Source organism: Adiantum capillus-veneris, chromosome 13, assembly GCF_014529385.1.
Source record: "Adiantum capillus-veneris isolate H3 chromosome 13, ASM1452938v2, whole genome shotgun sequence".
Classification (NCBI taxonomy): domain Eukaryota; kingdom Viridiplantae; phylum Streptophyta; class Polypodiopsida; order Polypodiales; family Pteridaceae; genus Adiantum; species Adiantum capillus-veneris.
The window spans coordinates 148,595,145-148,616,357 of NC_140943.1; the positions used below are offsets into that span (position 1 = coordinate 148,595,145).

Below are 21,213 nucleotides of genomic sequence, written 5' to 3' on the forward strand. Positions count from 1 at the left end.
ACAGGTTCTCAATGAAGCATCCCCTCAGCATAAATCGAGCGCTCCCTCTTCTGCACTTGACCTATAATGCATCTGTGAACAAATAGATGCAAAAAGAGGAAGATTTCCATGGCTGCCAAAACCTACGCATCGCTGAAAACGCAACAAAACAGCCCTGTAAACACGCATCTGATGCCTTCCAAAGCTGAAAATGAGCTCCTTGGTCCTAGGTAAGGTCATGGGAAGCTCAAAAATGAAGAGAAATGGCTGAAAATCAGAGTTATCAACCTCCAAAACTGCTCCAAAAAGTCAATTACGAGTTCTGTTCTCCCAGACTTGATAAATTGACCAAAAAGTGTCATTTGGCACTCATACATGCAATTTCCCTGCATTGGGTTTCCTGCTTAAAAATCTCTCAACTGGTGCATCAGTTGACTTTGCGGCAGAGTAATAAAATTTCCCCTGGTCATACCGAAGGTAATGACGCGAACACATTTCACGGCCCATAATAGTAGTTCCCTAAATTTTAGGAAATGATTCCGTTGGGGTCCCTGTGGTCATCTAACCATCTATCCTCATTGGAACCGCGTCCAAAAGTGCATTGTGGCCCAATTGTCATATACTTTCTGTTGGTGTTCCCACCTTGGCTTTGTGCCTTTATTGAGATCACTTCCTAGTATCCACCAACTTGCTAAGTGCGACGGGGGGACCTACATGATCTCGAACTGAGCCTAGACATTCTTTTACTTTACGAGTTCCAGTGCCGACCAACTTCCCGTCTGCGGATGAAACTACCGTTCACATTGGCCACACAATGTCCAACCATTTGCAACTTCAAAAAGAGGGTCTCAAAAATTAAACAAAAATCATTGGAAAGAAACCAACACCTATCGTTAGCAGTTGCCACATCCTCGTGACATAGTTAACAGTTGTTACGTCCCCGTGATGACAGAAGGAGGTTTGTCGCGATAGATTCAAGATCTAATGGCCGCTCCGTCTCAAGCAGATAATTGCTCGCAGTAGCAGAATTGATCATCCGATTTACCTTTTCCGCTACACCTTTGACATGGTATAACGAAAAGAGGCGTTTTGTTGGTTTCTGTTGTTGTCCACCCTCTTGGGGCAGATTCTAAGCTGTTGTGGACTGATTTGAAGGATGAATCTTCACATGCCCAAATGTGCATCAACGATGTCAAGGGATGATGGTTCTGACTTGAACTCGGTCCAAGATGAAGAAGTACGAGAAGAGGTAGTTCATGATGGAGCGACAACTCACGAGTGGGGAGATGGGTCTAGTTCTACTCTGGCTCACATGAGTATCCAGTCAAGATACCTACCCTTCTTACCTTGCCCTCGGATCAGCAATTGAATGGCAACAACTATGCCATTTGACAAGCGATCATGATGGTGGTCTTTGACTCTTACAATCTTGGAGGCTTTTGTTAACAGCAACTTTCGGAAGCCAAGGGATCCAACAAGAGCGAAGCTACGGGAGTGTGTCAATGCTCGAATTCGATCATTTATTATCCTCAACAATCACCATCTGTCATCCGTCACATCCGATTGATGAAGGACGTGAAGGAGATTTGGGATCAACTTTCCTCGTTATATGATCGAGTTTCTCTCATGAAGCGGATTGTTTTGGAGGTGCAATTGTGGGTGGGGGTCCCGAGAAACGCTCTACTCACATCCCCAGTCCCCACAAATATTGGAAACTTGAAAGCTCCCTAACAAATATGCCACATCAGTGAACTGATAATAAAACCGGGCATATAAAGGGAAAACTACAGATCACTAGAGACTCCGGGAACCTTAGGAACAGGGTCCTGCCTCATGCCAACCTACCGGGTGGCCACAACACGTAGCTCCTACCGCCGAGAAGGTATGTCTACCTCAGGTACGTCAAGATCCACAACAACAAAATAGCCTCACTCCCTAATCGGCTGCTCGGAGATATTGGAACCACCAATGGACAAGAAGGTGTACCTAGACTTGGGTGACTTGGACATAACAATTCGCCTCTTGGAAACCAAGATAGAGATTTTTCTCATGTAGCTTTATAAGTTAGTGGATCAGTTAATCATTGTAATTAGAGTTCTCAGAAATCATGAGAGCTTTTCTGCTGACAGTTTAGTGGGTTCTACGGAACAATACCAACAGTGGAATGTAATCAAAGATGTATCTATTCAATCCTACATATCAAATTCAGCCTCTACACGACCTAGATAGAGGACACTCATTGAAATCTCTCTCTCTCTCTCTCTCTCTCTCTCTCTCTCAGTGTCTCCATATTCATAAAAGCCTTAAGATGTTTGTTTCTTTACATGTTTTGTTATTTGAGAAAATTGTCCAATAAGCCCAGTTCACACAAGGTGCATAATCTAACATGACTACTGCAAAGCTTTGCACAAAGGATACGACGAAGAGTTTGATTTTACCGACACCTTTCAACACAAGGCTAATGCTACAATTAGTGTCATAAACGAGCTCCATTAAATTTAGAAAGCAAAGCTACTGGCCCGTATAATCCACATCAGAGACAACTGATTACACTAGAGATAAACTACAGAGAAAACTGACGCTATGATATACTTTCATCGCTTTTCTCCTGTTAATAGACAACATGCAGAAAAGGAAGGCACCTATGTTCAACAGTGATGCTCTCTAGAAGGGTCGATTTTACAGACTGGCGGACTTGAGGGGTAAGCTTCATCCAATGACCCACAATCTTCTTCCGCAGTAAAACAGCTGCAAGCTGCCGAACATTGCCAGCTGGTGCGACACGCATATGATGAAGTAAAGCTGAAACAATCATAGGGTCCTTTGCAAGACGCTTGATTTGCTCTTCAGCCTGCTTCCGGGCTTCATTGTCTGGTCGTAAAAACTGAAGTAAAAGTAGCTCTAATTGTTCCATTGCAATCTGTGGCTGCATGTAAAGCGTTAAAAAAAGTGTTATATTCTAAAGCACAGGAACATGTTTTACAGCCCACACAGTTGGATGGCCACTGGCCAGTGCATGTAACTGAAAATTTATTAAGCTCGTGGGCCCTGAACCAGATCTACAAGGATTTAAGAGTCTGATTAATTCACAATTTAATGCTTAATTCTTCTTCAAGAGCTAAGAAAGGCTTGACACTTGTGACTCAACCCAGTCAATCAGCTTCCAGATTGTGATGGGCATCTGGGTCACGTATAGACAGCTCGAACTTCTATGATCTATCTGAAGTTAGAGTAGACCTGTCACCTCAAAAACTTGCAATGTAGTAACTGTAAACTACCGGTAGAAGAAAGTGCAACCTTTTCGTAACTATCTTGGACCGAGAACTATTTGCCGAGGTCAAAATGAGCCCCATATAAAATTGCAAATAAAAAAGTTAGAATCAAACCCCGGGGTGATGTAAGCGGGTGGATGGGTGTGTGTGTGTGTGTGTGTGTGTGTGTGTGAGAGAGAGAGAGAGAGAGAGAGAGAGAGAGATCCTTTGCGTGTGTGGGTGTGGGGGTGTGTGTGTATGAGAGAGGGAGAGAGAGAGAGAGAGAGAGATCATTCTAGTAAAATGCACGAAACAATTCCTGAACTGCTATCAGGCAGCTTAGCAAACCAGCAATTGATTGCACGAACTAACGTCCGTAGGTGATAAGAAGATGCCAGTTCAAGATAAGACCTCTTACCCAGGAGGAGCGCTTGCAGCACCAGAGCGTTAACCCTAGCCGAGCACGCGCTTTATTGGTAGCTGTGTGCGAGGGGAGGAGCAGCCCCGGCGCAAGCAACTTTGGTATAGTGTTGGGGGGAAAGTGCGCCTCAGCTACGCATTGACACTGCTCGAAAAAAAAAAACCCAAACCGAAACTTTTTTTTTTTTCCCGCAAAACTCACAATTGTGAGTGGATAGTATTAATAACATCAGAATATACACCAACCTCGAGCTCGGACGGAGCCTTGAGGGTCAAAGGACTACAAGTTTTTTGCTTGACATAGAGACCACAACTACTCCTAGGCTTTACTTATTACAAGATGTCATGTATTGTTCTAGACCAGTCCTCTAAAGCTTGTTTGCCTCCAATCATGTGGATCATCACTCTGCTCTCTTGTATTATTTCACCAAAGCTTGCCACAGCCAGTTCCCCCTCAAACACGCGGCGGTTCCTTGCTTGCCACAATATGGTGAAAGAAGTAGTACGTGATTATTTGAGTGCAGACAAAAAGAGCAGGACTTCCCAACCTGTTACTACCAAAGAACAGATCATTCTTTAAGAACTTAATTTTCCATGTCCTTTGAATCCAGTGATATTTTTCCAACCATGCCATTGATTGCTTGGCATCCTATGAAAAGGTGGGCTAGGTCTTCACTAGCTATTCTGCACCCCGAGCAACGGTCGAACCCGATTCCTCTTTCTTGTATCTTCACGCTCGTTCGGCAGAGCACCACACATCACTTTCCACAAAAATATCTTCATATATTGAGGCCACCTTGGCTTCCAGATGTTCTCCATGACTCCCTCCCACCGTTTTTCCGTCCATTGCCTCTTCCATAATTTGTTTAGGGGGCTACACCAATTAGCCTCATGCATTGATGCATGGCAAATGCCTTTAGAATGTGGTTTCCAAAAGAGGCTACTCCCCGGCCATCTCCAAGCGTCCCATTCAAAGTTGGATTCACAAATTGGCATCACCACCTTATCAAGCTCTTTCATCACCCTGTAGACTAGTAAGATCTCAAAGCCATTCAGTTGAAATTGGGTGGCTAAAGAGTCAACAGTTTCCAGCACTTCCTGTTGCCATCCTAGAATTACTCAAGTCGAACGAGCCCCTTATTATTAACATTCATGGCCATTTCTATCCAATAGGGGCTATGCGGCGGCCCCAATATTTTAGAGAGCCAAGGGGACCATTGCAAAATAGAGTTCTTAAAATATCTGGTTACTTCCCCCCATTCCAAAACCTCAGTTGCACTTTTGCACTTCCTCATTAGCTCCCTTGAGAGTCCACCAGATCTAAGATAAGACCACTTCGGGGCGAGAAGTTTGTCGTGCATCACAACCCCCTTCCACTTTCCCCCTTTCGATCCCAGTTTTAATGCATCAAGCATTTCCTTGGTCATGATAGCCCAAGCTTGGTTCTGTTTAGCCAATGAGACCATAAACTTGGCACAAAGGGCCTCAACATGGGATACAAGGTTAAGAATGCCAAGCCCTCCTTGGTCTAATGGGCGAGCAACTACCTCCCATCTAGCCCACTGCCATGGCCGGGAGGTTTTCGTGTTGTTCCAAAGAAATCTTTTCACTGGTTTTAAGAATTATTTCCAATTACACTTAGCCATCTTGAGCACGGGGCTGAGGAAAGAAATATACGGGATCATAATAGCATTAATCACTCTAATTCGGCTTTGGAAGGGGTGGAGAACAAACTCCCATCTTCTCATTTTCGAACTTATTTTTTCAAGGACCCATTGAAATCTTTTCCTATGGGTTACATCCACCCCAACGGGGGCTCCCAGGTGTCTGAATACACTCCCTTTTGGGATAATCTCTCATGTCCAGACTGCAGGGTCAAAAGAGTCGTTCTCCGACAGGGATATTAGTCTTGACTTCTTTATATTGCACTTGGATCCCGAGGCCACGGCAAATGTTTGCACGATCTCTAGAGCTCTCCTGACAACTTGAGGGCATGCCTTCAAGAATAGGAGCGAATCATCTGCGAACATTTTGGCCAGTAGCTAGTCGTTGCCCGGTAATGCCAGACCTTGAATCTCTCCCCTTGCAGCACTGGCTTCGAGCATCGTAATGAGAGGATGCGACCCGATGGCGAAAAGCAAGGGGGCCAGGGACATCCTTGCTTAATAGACCTTTTAACCTCAAAAGAGCCCACAATTCTATCACTAAACAGGAGCTCTGATTGGCTGCCAACGCCTAGTGTGCGTATGAGGCGATAAAGGCGGGGCCCAAAGCCTAGAGCTCCCATGACTTCTTTTATATAGGACCATTCTATTCTATCATAGGCTTTGTCGAGGTCCAGCAGCAAGATGCACTCTTGCTTGGAGAAGGATGCATACTCTATTCCTACCATTGCTGCCAAGATATTGTCATATATAGATCTCCCTTTAATGAACCCGTGTTGATGGGGAGAGATGATCCGACTCAGGAGGGGGGCAAGTAATTTTGCATGCTACTGACATCATCATAATGGGATGCCAATGTTTAAGTTGGGAGTAGCAGATCTGTTTGGGGATGGGCTTGATAAGCCCTCTCTTAACACTTGTATCCAACAACTCTTCGGAAACAGCTTGATTGGCCATCCGTGTGACTAGACCCTTGAGATCATCCCAAAATTCCCTAAAGAATTCAGTCGTCAGTCCATCCCAACCGGGGGACTTTTCATTGCCAAGAGCTTTTAGTGCCGATGAGCATTCCTCCTCAGAGAAGGCCTTTTCCATGCGGTTGGCTTCCTCCTGGGGAACCTTCTTTTCAACAGTCCCAAGTAAAGACGCTCGGGCTTCTTCCACTTCCTAAGATTGGGTCTCTGGCTGGCCAATAATCTGGTTGAGATACTTGAGCATAAGTCCAGTCATCTCATCTTGGTTTTGAATTGTATTCCCTTTCTCAGCACTTGCACACGGCCTCGACTCTTCCTCACTTTCAGAGCCCTAAAAAAATGTGCTTGGTTAGAAGGCTCTGGTTGGAGGAAAGTTTCCCTAGAGAGCAATCTCGCCTTCTTGATTTCCTCCAGCTGTTCGTTGGCCAGGTGAGATTTAGCTTCAAGCCATCGCTTGTGCTCATCCTCGGTAGCCAATCCGGCAGCCTTCCTAGAGGCTAATTGCGCTACCTCCTCTGTGAGATGTTTGATTTGTGCCTCATTGGCTTTTTTAACCTAAGGACCCGAAGTTTTGATAGCTTTTTGAACATTCCGAACAAATATATTCCAAGCACTAGGTTTGTTCAACCCCACATCTTTCTTGAGCTTTCCCAACGCTTTCTTGGTGATGCTTCTGAACAGGTGTGACCCTGTAATAAGAAGCTTTTTCTCCCCTCTCGAGGATTGCCCCCCCCCCCCCCCCCCCCTTTATCTTTCTTGAGTTGTAAGTGTAATGGCATGTGATTGGAGAGAGGCTTTTTGTTGAGATTACCTTCATCTCTAATGTCGATGAGATCCAGTCATCTTGATGAGAGCAGTAGCATCTGTCCAGTCAGGAGGTAGTGCGGGCGTACTGAAGGCTTGTGTAGGTGAATCCAGGCATGTTGTTCCATGGGCCCACTTCCCACAAGTCAATCATGGCGGAGCCTGTTCTGTCCTTGCTTTTCTCGACCATATTGAAATCTCCAACCATTAGCCACTCCCCTTCAATCGAAGTATCCCTGAGCTGCATCCACAATTTAGCTCTATCCTTTGCATTGCAAGGGCCATAAACATTAACTATGGTGATAGGTTGATTGTCCCATCTAATTCTAACACCAAGGACTCTTCCGGAGGGGTGGTTTAACCATCTTTGGTTCCAAGTCTCTATCAGCAATGAACAAGACACCACTAAAACCGTCGCTTCCTTCCCCATAAAAGATAATTTTTTTTCATGCAGCTTGTTTTCTCTTGCTACGAGCATCCAAATGGTGCTCTTGGATGGCCCAGCAATTGTCTGCCTTCTCTTTCTTCACTTCTTCCCTGAAGGGAGTGCCCTTCTTCCTGGTTTTTAATCCCTTCACGTTCCAAGACTGAATAGAGAGAGTATATATCATTGGGAAAGAGGGACAAATTCTTCTGCCTCCAGGAACTCTTCAACAAAGTTCCCATTTAGGTTGTCCTCTTCCATTGGCTCCTTTTCTAGTGGAATCTGCATGGTATCTAGCTTGGACGTGGAAAGGTCCTCTTGATTCATCTTCCCCAAAACTTCGAATATGTTGTTATATAGGAAAGGAGGCTTTAGGACATCCGGCGGGAGACCATTGATTTGACCTTGCCCTAGCCTTCGCTTTGAACCATTTACATGAAATATGAGATACTTGTTGCCAATCCTCATCTTTTGACCTAAGAGTTGGAGACATCACGATCTTCTGCATTACTGGGGTGGCCGTTCTTCGCTGAGCGGTGGATGAAAAGTGGTAGCTTTGGGTGGTCTTGCCCTTACCCCGGTTGCCATGATCTCATTTTTCCACATCTTTATCTGTGTTGACTTTATTTTGCCCACCCTCTGCCTTGCCAAGATTTTCAGTAGGCTTCTTTGTTGGATCTACTGTATTCGTGCCACCCTGTGGGGTAGCTTGTAATTCACCACTCTCATTTGTAGGCTTTAGCACATCAGCGGGACACGCCCTCGCATAATGCCTGAATTTGTTGCATTTGAAGCAGGCCCTGAAGAAAGTGTTAAAGTTAAGAGGAATGATCTTTAGTCCTACCTCAACGTTCACCACCAAGTTCTTTGGCTGTGGCTTTCGCAGATCCCACCAGATACAAACCTTGTTTGCTGCTACACCCGAGGCTCTGGCAGATAGGACAAAAAGTGGATCACCAAGCGCAGCTACGAGGTCCTTCAAATTCTTCCTAAGGCATATGGGGAGGTTGACAAACTCCACCCATACTAGGCAGAGATCCTTGAATGCCTCGTTAGATTCAAAGAGAGGGTCCCAAGGGAGCATGCACACCGGCGCGCGATTGAAGAACAACGGGCTTTTCGCCAAAACCTTCTCAACCATTGCAATGTCATTGAATTGAACTGACACGAATCCTTTTGGTATATATTGGGTGAACATTACTGAGTCGAGCTGATTCAACACCAGTGGACTGCAAAGCCAATTACTAAGCTCGATTCTATTGGGAACTCTCCCCATAAACCGGAAGACCAGAGTGGATTTTGCAACCTCCGCAAGTTGTTTTTTCACTATGGCGGGGGCAACAACCACCGTAACAACATCTTCCACCTTGACACGCTGTGGGAGTGCCTTCTTAAGTGCTTGGAAAGCTCTGTCCCCTTTGGCCACTTTAGCAGCATCCTCCTGTGTTGCCGAATCTTCGCGCGACCTTTTGTTTAATGACAGTGCACAGAGGATTGCTGCTAGGTCTTTTTCTACTTGCGTCTTTCTTTGTTTCATTTCCTCCTTACTCAGATTAGTAAGGGAGATTTGACCGCTATCATCGGCGCTCGGATTTGCAAGGTCACCGGTCGGCTCGATTGCCTTCAAAGCGTCGGGCTACTCTTTGCCTGCCACCACTGCTTCGGCGTAGGACGGCTTAGGGCCTCACCAACACCAAGTTTCAAAAGGGAAATATAATAATTTCTGATAGTAATTGCCAAAGATAAAGATCGCGTAGTGTGGGGGGGGGGGGGGGGGGGGGGGGGGGGCAGGGGGGGGCCTGCCTTGCTACTTAACGCACCGCGCGTGTTGCTCAACTCACAGTCTCGCAAAAGGGAGAACTTAAACTCGCTAATTCTCCACATGCACCTACGCTTATCATATAGGCTCAAGAGGCGATTATTAAGGCTAATAATGGCGATGCAGGCAATCCCTCAAGCGATTATTATCTCCCAGTGTAAATAATCGCAATGTTAATAATTGCTACAGACGGAGGGGGGCTCGGCGTTTGCAGGAGGAGAAGAGGCGAGGACGCTCAAGCTTACCAAATGCTACTCAAAGCACTCTCTATGCTCAGTTGAACTAAGGTAGGAAAAGAAAGCCCTAAGGCAAAGCTTAACGAGCAGGGCTAATCCTTAACGACGTCCTTCTGAGGCCCTACACCATCGTGCATACCTGCCTAAATCTAAACCATCGCTAACTCTCAGCTTCATAGTCCTCTCAGCTTCTTTCTCTTTCTCTTTGTGCAGGATCTCTTATCGCGCCTCCTCTTATTTGATCACAATCTTGTCTAAACCAAAACAAAAACTTATAAGGTACTAGTACGGCTCTCTCCCCCTCTTTATCACGTGCACATAGGCCTCTCTCAATGTTGGAATTTAGCTTTCATGTCAGATTTTGACACGTGTAAAGGGCTACCCCTTCCGTCATATTATATTAGTTTAGATTTGTCGAGATTTATAACTAAAAAATATCCAACTTTTTGGCCTGTCCCAAAGGGGTAAGGCCTTAGTGATGGTTTCATTTTTTGCTAATGAAAAATGAGAGGTAATTTTACGATAAATTTTGAATTTTTTGAAACTGATTGTTTTTTTATTGGCTGATGAAGTTATTGGTGGATAACTTGCGTGAATGAGATCTCGAAGATATGCATCAAAAGATGCACCTAGCCATTGGAATATCGGCCACAATCCAAGGTGAGGTTGAGCAGAAGGTGGTTCTTGATCTAGATCAGGTGGTTGTCAAAAAGGGTTATGGTTGAAAGCTTGACGATGGTGGGCCAACCTAGGGGAGAAATGGTCTAATTCAAAGCAATGTTTACTTCCCACAACACTCAAGCTACATAGAAATTTCGAATCAATTAACATTTTTCATGTAGCATCTACAAAGAGTGATTTAACCTGAAAATGAAAGAGTGGGTTGTGATGTAGAGTACTTGAACATGTTGTATTTAGTGTGAACAATAGTCTTCATGAGTTGTACTCCTACTTGTATGTGTTGCAGCTACTCCCGCAACACATTCAGGTTCTTTGATACACGTAGGAAGATGACATACAACAATATCAAGTAGATGGCCACTACCAAAACCTGCACATCCAAGTCAGCAATCACGAGGACTAAACTCATGCCATAAACTGCTCACGCACGTCCATGTGTGTGTGTGTAGCAGTTCTAAATATATATATATAAACCTATATATACGCAAACGAACACTACAGTTCACAGACCACTAATTCTAGGACAGTACAATGGAATTGTACAATAATCTATTTGCAGTTGAAAATAAATTTTGTACAAGGTAGTAAAGATATCAATGTAAATCATGGGGTGAAGCCATCCCCAACTTCGGAGTAATGTAGCTTCAAGTTAAGCGAAAATCCATAGTCATCAATAACTTAGAACTGAATGCTTTAAAAGAAGGTAGCCCTCACCTGCACCCATAGCCACAAGAAAACAATTCGTTAGCACATGACTGTACGCAGGTGATGCTGGGCATCCCAGTTGTTATCCATGTCACTTTTAAAAAAACGCAGTTCTTATCTAGTACCTTGTTTAAAATAAAAAAGATCCATGGATTATTGCCAATCCAATACGGAAAGTGAATTCATCATAGTGTAGCTGTTTAATTTTAGGATCTAAAAACTTAAAAAAAAATCAAAACCTTAGTAGGTTTTTTTGGGCAGATTATCCAAGCCAGACACGAACTACCTTCTTAATCCGACTAGAGAGAACTACAAACTAACTGCCATTAAAGGCCAGATTTTAGTTACGGACAGCACCTAATTCGAAATGAGAAAAAAAAATTCAACTTTCGGACTAGATCTTAATCCAAAAAAATTTCCAAGTATATATATATATTTTATAAACCAGAGATATTTAACTACTTTTCAGATCTAAGCCCTTTCAAGCTATAATCCAAAATATTATAAAAAACTGCCGCTGTCATTATGCAATGACTGACAAACTTTTGTCAAAGTTCATAATAAAACCAGACATCATACAATAGTTTTTTAGATAGCTCAGTCAATAGAGCAAGTCCATACAATTTCCAAAATATAATCGAAGTAAACGTATCAAGCCAAGAACATCTATAAACTTCCAGTAGTAGATATTGCATACTAGTAGGCCAAGTAAAGTTCACATAAATACGAGATATCAGGCTGTAAACCGAACCTTTAGTTTTACAACTTTATCAGGGAATCCGACAATCTCTGCTCCCAGTTTTGAGCAATACATATTTTATATATATTTTTATAAAACCATCAACCCGATTCAAATCCCTGCAGTGACTCATTCATACTTACCTTCTTCAAGAAATCGGCATCCTCAGCCAATCAGAACTACCCTTTCCTTAATAGACAGAATGCCTTCCAAACCATAATACAGCCATACAGATATATCGACAAGAGAGCTATCATTTCCAATCCAACAGAGTCATATTTATCAAATCCCAAAAATACCGTGATTTATAGAACCAGGAATTCGTTCTTTCAAAATGTTTATAAAACGGGAATCTTCAACTTTAGTCTACGAGGCTCATATCTTCCAACATTCCAGAGGTAAACAAATACCATATTTCCCTATATCAGATAAATCGGTTCCAGAACCGGGTTTATTATTAAAAAATTAAACCAAGACTACTTACCTTCAGTCCGTATAGTAAGCTAGAGAGAGTAAAAAATCCATATCCATGCTGGTAAATACTCATAATTCCAAGTACAGAACCAAGCGAGAAGGAGTAAGTCACCCTTGAGCTAACCATTTTTAGGGTTTCTTACCTTTGGTGAGTTACAACAATTCCTAAAAAGTTTCATTTTGGCCTCCAAATTACAACTAGTAAGCAACAACCCCGGCAAAAAACAATGTCAGCAGACATTTTTTAATGCTTCAAATCAACAACCATTTAATGATATGCATAACTTCAATATCTTCATCCCATTACATCCCACTAGGCTGCCATACAGTAAACTGCTCGAGTCACAGTCATCCGGTAACACTATGCCCCAGCCACAGTTTCCAAAATTCCATCCAGTAACCAGTCCGAACAATTCCTCAAGCACCGGATCAAGTTGAAAGAGCAGTTTAAAATTTACCAATGTTAACTAATATCTCAATCATAATTTTGAAGCATTAATTCCCGTCAAGCAAATAGGCAGCATCCGATTAACAGTATCCCCCCTTTTAAAAAAAATTAGAAACCAACAGAAATATAACCTGCAAATTATACCTTAGTAAGCAACAACCCCGAAAAAAAAGCCATGTCAGCAGATATTTTCAAGCTTTTAAAATTTCTCAGTTTTAAATGCTTTCAAATCACCAACCATTTAATGATATGCATACCATCAACATCCTCATCACTTTACACCCCATTCGGCTGCCCTACAGTAAATTTCTAGAGTCATAATCATCCGGTAGCCAAATGCCCTAGCCATAATTTTCAAAATTCATCCAGTACCCAGTCCAAACAATTCCTCAAGCATCAGATCCAAGAGCAGTTACATTTCACCAATGTTCACTAATATATCAATCATAAATTTGAAGCATGACTTCCCGTTAAGCAAACAGGCAGAATCCGATCTACAATATGTCCTCTTTTTTTTAAATTTAGAAACCAACAGAAATATAACCTATAAGTTTGAAGCAGAAGCCTCCATGATAGCTTTATCACTTTTTTTCGGCATGATGAAGTCACACGACAACGTAGAATTGAAAGCAACACAGAGGTCACAAATCACAGTGCTAAGTGAGCATAGGCTCTCACTTGATGATCCATTTATAGGCGAGCTTATGTCACACTACAGACGGGCATGAAAACTGCACGCTTCCCCATCGAGGCCGGCCTTAAAGACCATTCACTCCGGGATCATACTCAGCACAAGATCTGGGAATGAGAAGCCAGAAGAGAGCTCACGAAACGTCTTAGCTCAGCAAAGCAAGGAAATTCCTTACAAGCGACAGAACGCTAGTGCACGGTACACACAATAGGGTACTGCAGAGAATACGAAAACCTCATACGGTGAGAGTTATACAAGGAATGTTTTCCCTTTATGTATAAGGCGGTCCCACATTCACAATAATACACTATAACAAACTATCAAACCAATTTATGTGTTAACTTGCAAGTGGCAATAGATAGCAAGTGTATGTAAGCCCATATTTTTTTTAAAAAACCGATATACGGTCTTTATACAAGCTAGTGCTCTCAATCTTGGTTGGATACAAACCGCTAGTAATCCATAACATCTTATCCCTTCAGAGTCTAAGGTAAAAGCTCCGTCCATTAGGACAGATTTAGAGACAGAAGCTAAAGCAAAACTAGACGAGGCCTACAAAGTAAAGTGCTTTTCTTCTTGTTAAACACAACCATTGGGTTCAGTCATTAATCAGTCTATATAAGACGAGCATCCCTTTAACAAACCAATGTATAGCAGCTGTTGAGAGTAGCTGATTGCGAGTTAAAAGTAACATCTAACATTGTCATCGGGTGTATTCTACATATTTATCTGTTATGGCTCATACTGAGGAACAGATTTTAGAAATATCTATTGCACATCTTCAGCAGTCAAGTGAGTCTACTAAGCGAGCCACACTCCTCCATTATGAACGGCTTTTATTTCCGCAGTTAGGCACATCTGTGACTCAGACGAAGTGGTGGACATATCAGAACCGAGTGACCAGGGTGACACTTTGGGGTAGAAAACATTTTAGGAATAACATTCGTCTGGCGATGGTAACTGAAGCAATGGGTATAGGGCCACGATACTATTATGTAGAATATTCAATGAAGCGAGGTTTTTTAGAACGATTATATTTGCTAGCGCAGTTTCTTCCATTTCGAAAGATTTTTTTGTATCGCAGTTATGGCCAGCCACTCAGAGGGTATTTCAATATCACACCACGAACCTTGGAGTGTGGTGTACTCTTATCTACTCGAATCCTACCTTTGTCAGAACGTCCAAACACCTGTTTCTACTGTGACAGCTGTTTGTGTGATCATGTCATGGATGGTCTACTAGAGATGTAAAAGTGAAGAGCAAGGAGGGTTTTTTTTGTGTGGAAAAAACCAAGTTTCTTTCAAACTAAATAAAGTGGTGACACTTGAGAAATGACTCGTGTAATAGTGTGTGTGTGTGTGTGTGTGTACGACGCCAGCCCTCTTTGCCTTCCATCCACTCCTATTTGTGCCATGCCTTGCAGCTCTCATAGGGTAAGGAAGCACGGAAGTGGAAAGCACTGGGCAATGGCATGGCAACAAAGCAGGAGGACGAGAGCATCGCAATGGACACAACCTATCAATGGCATTGTGAGGGGTAGTGACAAAGCACGAGCACGAGAGCATCAGGAGGTACAATTGCAAATGATGATCAAAGCATATAAATAATTCTCTCTCTCTCTCTCTCTCTCTCTCTCTCTCTCTCTCTCTCTCTCTCTCTCTCTCTCTCTCTCTCTCTCTCTCTCTCTCTCTCTCTCGTCTTGAGTCCTGACACACAGTAATACGGTATCACTCTCTCTCCACGTGCCAGTGTGCCACCTCTTCCATTTTTCACCTACAAGGCATCTTTTAAGATACCACTAAATGTGCCGACTAAATCCAAAGTGGCAGTATTGAGGCATTGAGTCCCCTATTGTAAAGCCTGAAATATTTTCATCCTTCGTTAGACTGATCTTAGAGAACAGCAATCTTTTGCATGCCAATCATGGGCATGTTGTTGTACAACATAACCTAGTCATAGCTGTTGCTAATCTATGCGTGGTAAGTGGCCATCTCGGCCTTGAAGGCCAGGTGTAGCCCTTCATACTACACCTACTCAAAAGGTAGCCGGCCATCTAGAGCTTCCTTCTTTGGTGTTGCCACTCCTTCCAGCCATGTGTGCACCTTTCTTTCACAAGCAGTCCCTTCCTGCTGACTGACACGCGTCCATGTTAAGCACCAATCTTTGGCTCTCATTCCCCAACCAATTTGTCCATATGTTGGTGAACCCAATTTTGCTTGGCAAAAAAAACCATAAGGAGAGAGAGAGAGAGAGAGAGAGAGAGAGAGAGAGAGAGAGAGAGAGAGAGAGAGAGAGAGAGAGAGAGAGAGAGAGAGAGAGAGAACCCAAGCATTTGTAGGAGAGTGATAGCGAGTGTGCATCGACTGTGCACACAAGCATGTGAATATAATCACACAACTGCAAGTTGAGGGTCTTGGGACTAGAGCAACGCATGGGGGATGTCATTGGATGTAGCACCAAAAAAAACAAGGAGTAGCACTCGAATTGTGCATGTGAGCTTAGGGACATTAATCACGGGCATGCATATGGGCAATTACAAACTCTTTATCGGACACATTACATAAGCAAGTTAGTGCTGGAAGAGGGTAGCTTGGGATGTACTACCACTTCAGACTCAAATCCAACACACAAAAAGAGAGAGAGAGAGAGAGAGAGAGAACACTTTTAGGAATAAAAAATAATAAGTGCAAGTTAGCAAGTGCTCACCCAAAGATTCCTGTGTGTGTGTGTGTGTGTGTGTGTGTAGCTGTTTAACTTAAATAAATAACACACCAATGAACATGATGTCCAAAACGATGACTGGCTAAAGATGTCTAGGCAAAGATAAGTACAGAAACAACTCAGTATTTGATTCATAACTGTACAACATAATAAGAATGAAGTATCATTCCAAATGAATTTGTACAACGGTATCAAAAACTATCCCAATTGAATCATTAAATGTTTCCAAAGTCGGATTGCAGCAAGCTAAACCTCTTTAAGCCAAGATAGAATTCTCACCTGCATCCATATAGTCAAGACAACAGATATATTAGACTTGGCTACGTATGGTAGGCAGGCTTCAAAGAACCTATTAGTTGGTATCCATGTCAAACTTAAAAAGTATTTAGACTAGCTACTGTCCTATTCAAAGTAATCCTACCAAAATTTCATAATATGTTTAAAATAACCTTTTATTGTGAGAGGAAGTTGACAACTCCATATCATCTTATGTAGTTTCCTTGATTTAAGCAATGTAAGAAGAAAACCAAGTTTAGGTTAGCCAGTAGAAACCTTAGCTACATGAGTAATCTTTTGTAATAGGCCTGCTTACCTATCAGCACCCATTTAAGTATTATGAAGAGCTTGGTATCAAAACAACAGCTAGATTGAACTACCCAAAAAAGTGTCAGCCAGAGTCAAATAATAATAATGGAGCTCATTCTCAATGGTAAGAAACGCTTTCAAGTCATCCCTTAATAAGTGTCATAACGAACCAACGATAAGGTATAACGACAAAAGTTTTTAGATAGATATTTACTCGAGCTTTAGTGAGCACGCCCTACGTATCTTTATCTAGATTTAAACCATAGTTGGCCAGAAAGATTCCAAGCAGATGTAGTGAAAAAAGGACCAGTATTAAGCCGACAATCTCAGTTTTAAGCAGAAGGTACAAGGTCTGGCTACAACCAATTATACCGGGCCAGATTAGTATTCACTAGCTATAATAAATAACCAGATCTAAGCCTGACATCCAAGCAATATGTGAAGGTCAGATTTGTAAGTCAAAACGGTCTCCCCAAATCATAATATCATAAAAAACTTCGGTATCTAAAGCACCAGATCATTATCCATAAGTGGAGACCAGATGTAGTGAAAAAACGACCAGTTTCCCTTGCTAAATATAGAGATTTTTGTAATTTCAGTTTTATCAAACCTGGGCCATATCAATAGGTATCAATCCAATAATCCATTATACCCATATTGGTCAGAATCATAGTTTATGCCAAAACACAAGTGAGGTTTTTATTGCAGTATCATCACCAAGATGCAGTGTATATATTAAAAAGACCATAACCAAGCTAGGCATCCAGGCAACAAGCAGAAGGTTTTTTTCAAAATAAGTCAAGCAAATAGTAAAAACCAGAATTTTATGGTAGTATCATCACTACGATGTAGTGGGATATGTTTAGTAAAAAACCAGATCTAAGCCAGATAACCAAGCAAGGTTAGTTGTTTTGTAAGTCAGCACCAGAGCAAGATCCGGCTAATTCCAACCACACCCAAGATTAAGAGAGTAAGATCTCGTTAGGGAAAGACCAAGACTAAGCCAGAAATCCAAGATAAAAAAAACCAGCTGGTAACTAGTAAGCAGTCAGCAGGTTTATAAGAACGGTAAGAGATTAAACCTATAAAGGGTCAAAGGACTAAGCCATGGAAGAAAAAGTTATTTTTACAAGTCTCATCAAGTATTAAGTCCATTTTTTTCATGTTTTTGTAAATTGGATGTATCATACCCAAATAAACAACTGCATTTATCCAAATTCATAATTAGGCAGTATAACCAGCAATGCCACCAACCTTTTAATGTAAAAAAGCATCAATTATTCAAAAGTTACCAACTAGAGTGAGTGTATGTAATCAGTACCGTGCAAAAAGAAACCCTCTATTGATGTGTACTTATTAGTGCCAAGGTTATCAAACCTTTTGCTTTTAGCCAAGGAAAATCCCAAATGTACAGATCTGTTTTACAGAATGTAAATACTCCAGGGCAGCATAACCAGCATCATTACCAGGCATTCAGCATTATACTCACCATTATATAAAACCATATGTATGACAAATTTGATGCCATTTTCTAACACAGTAGCAAAAGATTAAGTATGCATGCAGTCAATACTAGGCAAGAAGCCAAAAAAACTTTTACTGATGTGTGAAAAGCTGTACCAAGTTTCTTATTTCATATTCATTTGCTAATGAAAAATCCCAAATGAACAAATCTTCCAATAGTCTAAATGTTTTAAAAAATCATGTTTATTATCAGACAACAAAGCATGGGTTTTGCATTGTGATAAAAAACCTGTCAGTAGACGCAATCTTAAGCATTTCTCCAAGTTGCCAAGGGAGACCAAGCCTAAGTGAAGGGAAGAACCCCTCACCTTATATAATGGAAGAGGCAGGGAAGATCTCCGAAAATAATCACTTGTGTAGCATTGGTTACTCATGAGTGTAAGAGGTTTTCCAGCTAAGACTCATTCAATGAGAAGGAGGCAAAGAATCTGTGGCAAGCAGCCCCTCATTACACGAGACCATCAGAGCGAGGTTGTGATGCACTGAGTGTCCCGACAGAGTGATAAAAACCTAGTAAAACCCATCAAATCCAAAGCCACCCAGGTAAGAGGCCAAAGAATGGGCTTTTCAATCAACTAGGTAAGAGATAAATTAGGGGGTTGCACCCACAAGGTAGCCCAAACATGATGCTGGGAGGGTTTTTTGGATAGGAATTTATATTTTATAGTGGATAGCTCTAATTCAACCAATGTGATCCACATAAAAAAGCTAGCAGTTGTATAATAAAGTACATGGTAATCTCCCATAAGGCAGCAACTCAGGTTCATACAGTTGGATGTTATAGTGATTCAAAGCATAGTCAACAACTCCCTTCAGATGAGGTGCTAGAGCAACCACAGCCCTGTAGCAAAAGAAAGCATTATTTTAATATGTAAAGCATAATATGTAAAGCATAAGGTAAAACTCTCCTAAGGCAACAACTCAAAACCTGTTTGAGTGTAACAGGTTGGATGTCATATTTTGTAGCCAGAAATAGTGATTCAGGACGTAACCCGAGGCCCATATATGCTACCAAGGTCAGATGTTGTGACCAAGTGTGTGTGTGTGTGTGTGTGTGTGTGTGTGTGTGTACCTGCCCTAACCCAGGCGCCATACACAATGGATTTTGGCAATAGACCCATTGTGTATGGGCCTACTGCCTCATCAGAAAGATGAGTTTTTAAATTTCATTAGTATAGAAGAGCTAAGCAGGAGTGACCCTGAAAAGGGAAGAAATGTTTGTACAATAATAGATATAGTCCTCAAGGAGACATTACTCCTGTAGTAGGAGTTTTAAGGCTTTGTCAGCCAGTTTGAAATAAGTATGGTTGTCATTGAGTAGCCGTTGGAAGAAAAACGGCAAGCTAGTCCTCTTGTTCCAAAAAGTCAACATATGAGTAATAGGTAGTATGTACCTGTAAATGTCAAAAATACAATCTGCAAAAGCATATATAATTAGAGTTGGATTAACCTGCTACTTAAAATCGACTAAGCCAAAAGATTACAGTAGTCATGAGTAGGAATCCAGTCTATAGTCAAGGAGACACCAACTAACACCTGTCAACGAGTCAAGGATTTATAGACAGTGGGTCACTCAAAGCCTACAGACACAAAATTTCTAAAGCCAGCGTCGTGGTCCTCCCAGTTGCCTGAGAGGGCCTAGTGTCTAGGGGTGTGTGTAGCTGTTTAACTTAAATATATAACACACCAATGAACAGGATGTTCAAAACGATGACTAGCGAAAGATGTCTAGGCAAAGATAAGTACGAAAACAACTCAGTATTTGATTCATAACTGTACAACATAATAATAATGAAGTATCATTCCAAATGAATTTGTACAACGGTATCAAAAACTATCCCAATTGAATCATTAAATGTTTCCAAAGTCGGATTGCAGCAAGCTAAACCTCTTTAAGCCAAGATAGAGTTCTCACCTGCATCTATTTAGTCAAGACAACAGATATGTTAGACTTGGCTTTATGTATGGCAGGGTTCAAAGAACCTATCAATTGTTATCCATGTCAAACTTAAAAAGTATTTAGACTAGCTACTGTCCTGTTCAAAGTAATCCTACCAGAATTGCTACATATGTTTAAATAACCTTTTACTGTGAGAGGAAGTTGACAACTCCATATCATCTTATGTAATTTCCTTGATTTAAGCAATGTAAGAAGAAAACCAGGTTTAGGTTAGCCGGTAGAAACCTTAGTTACACGAGTAATCTTTTGTAATAGGCCTGCTTACCTATCAGCACCCATTTAAGTATTATAAAGAGTTTGTATCACAACAACAACAACTAGATTGAACTGCCCAAAAAAGTGTCAGCCATAGTCAAAAAATAATAATCGAGCTCATTCTCAATGGTAAGAAACGCTTCCAAGTCATCCCTTAATTAGTGTCATAACGAACCAACAATAAGGTATAACGACAAAAGTTTTTAGATACATATTTGCTCGAGCTTTAGTGAGCAGGCCCTACGTATCTTTATCAAGATTTAAGCCATAGTTGGCCAGAAAGATTCCAAGCAGATGTAGTGAAAAAAGGACTAGTATTAAGCTGACAATCTAAGTTTTAAGCAGAAGGTACAAGGTCTGGCTACAACCAGTACACCAGACGAGATTAGTATTCACTAGCTATAATGAAAAACCAGATCTAAGCCCGACATCCAAGCAATAGGTGAAGGTCAGATTTGTAAGTCAAAACAGTCTCCCCAAATCATAATATCATATAAAACTTTGGTATCCAAAGCACTAGATCATTATCCATAAGTGAAGACCAGATGTAGTGAAAAAATGACCAGTTACCCTTGCTAAATATAGAGATTTTTGTAATTTCAGTTTTATCAAACTTGGGCCAGATCAATAATCCAGTAATCCATTATACCCATATTGGTGAGAATCATAGTTTATGCCAAAACACAAGTGAGGTTTTAATGGCAGCATCATCACCAAGATGTAGTGTATCTATAAAAAAGACCTTAACTAAGCCAGGCATCCAAGCAACAAGCAGAAGTTTTTTTTATAAAATAAGTCAAAGCAAACAGTAAAAACCAGAATTTTATGGTAGTATCATCACTATGATGTAGTGGGATAT

General features: G+C 41.6%; 1 protein-coding gene across 3 annotated transcripts in view; it reads right to left on the reverse strand.

The window, feature by feature from the left end:
* Positions 1 to 3,806, reverse strand: part of LOC147445060 (ARM repeat superfamily protein) — a 178,671-nt gene extending 174,865 nt beyond the window's left edge. For all 3 annotated transcript variants that reach the window (XR_015190076.1, XR_015190077.1, XM_086527548.1), the window contains exons 1-2: positions 3,649 to 3,806; positions 2,622 to 2,905 (exon numbers count right to left, since the gene is read on the reverse strand). Coding sequence is in view for 1 of the 3 variants with exons in the window: in XM_086527548.1 (XP_086383674.1) it covers positions 2,622 to 2,893 (272 nt within the window). In the remaining 2 variants the exon portion in view is untranslated. The remainder of the gene's footprint in view (positions 1 to 2,621; positions 2,906 to 3,648) is intronic.
* Positions 3,807 to 21,213: the final 17,407 nt, after the last annotated feature.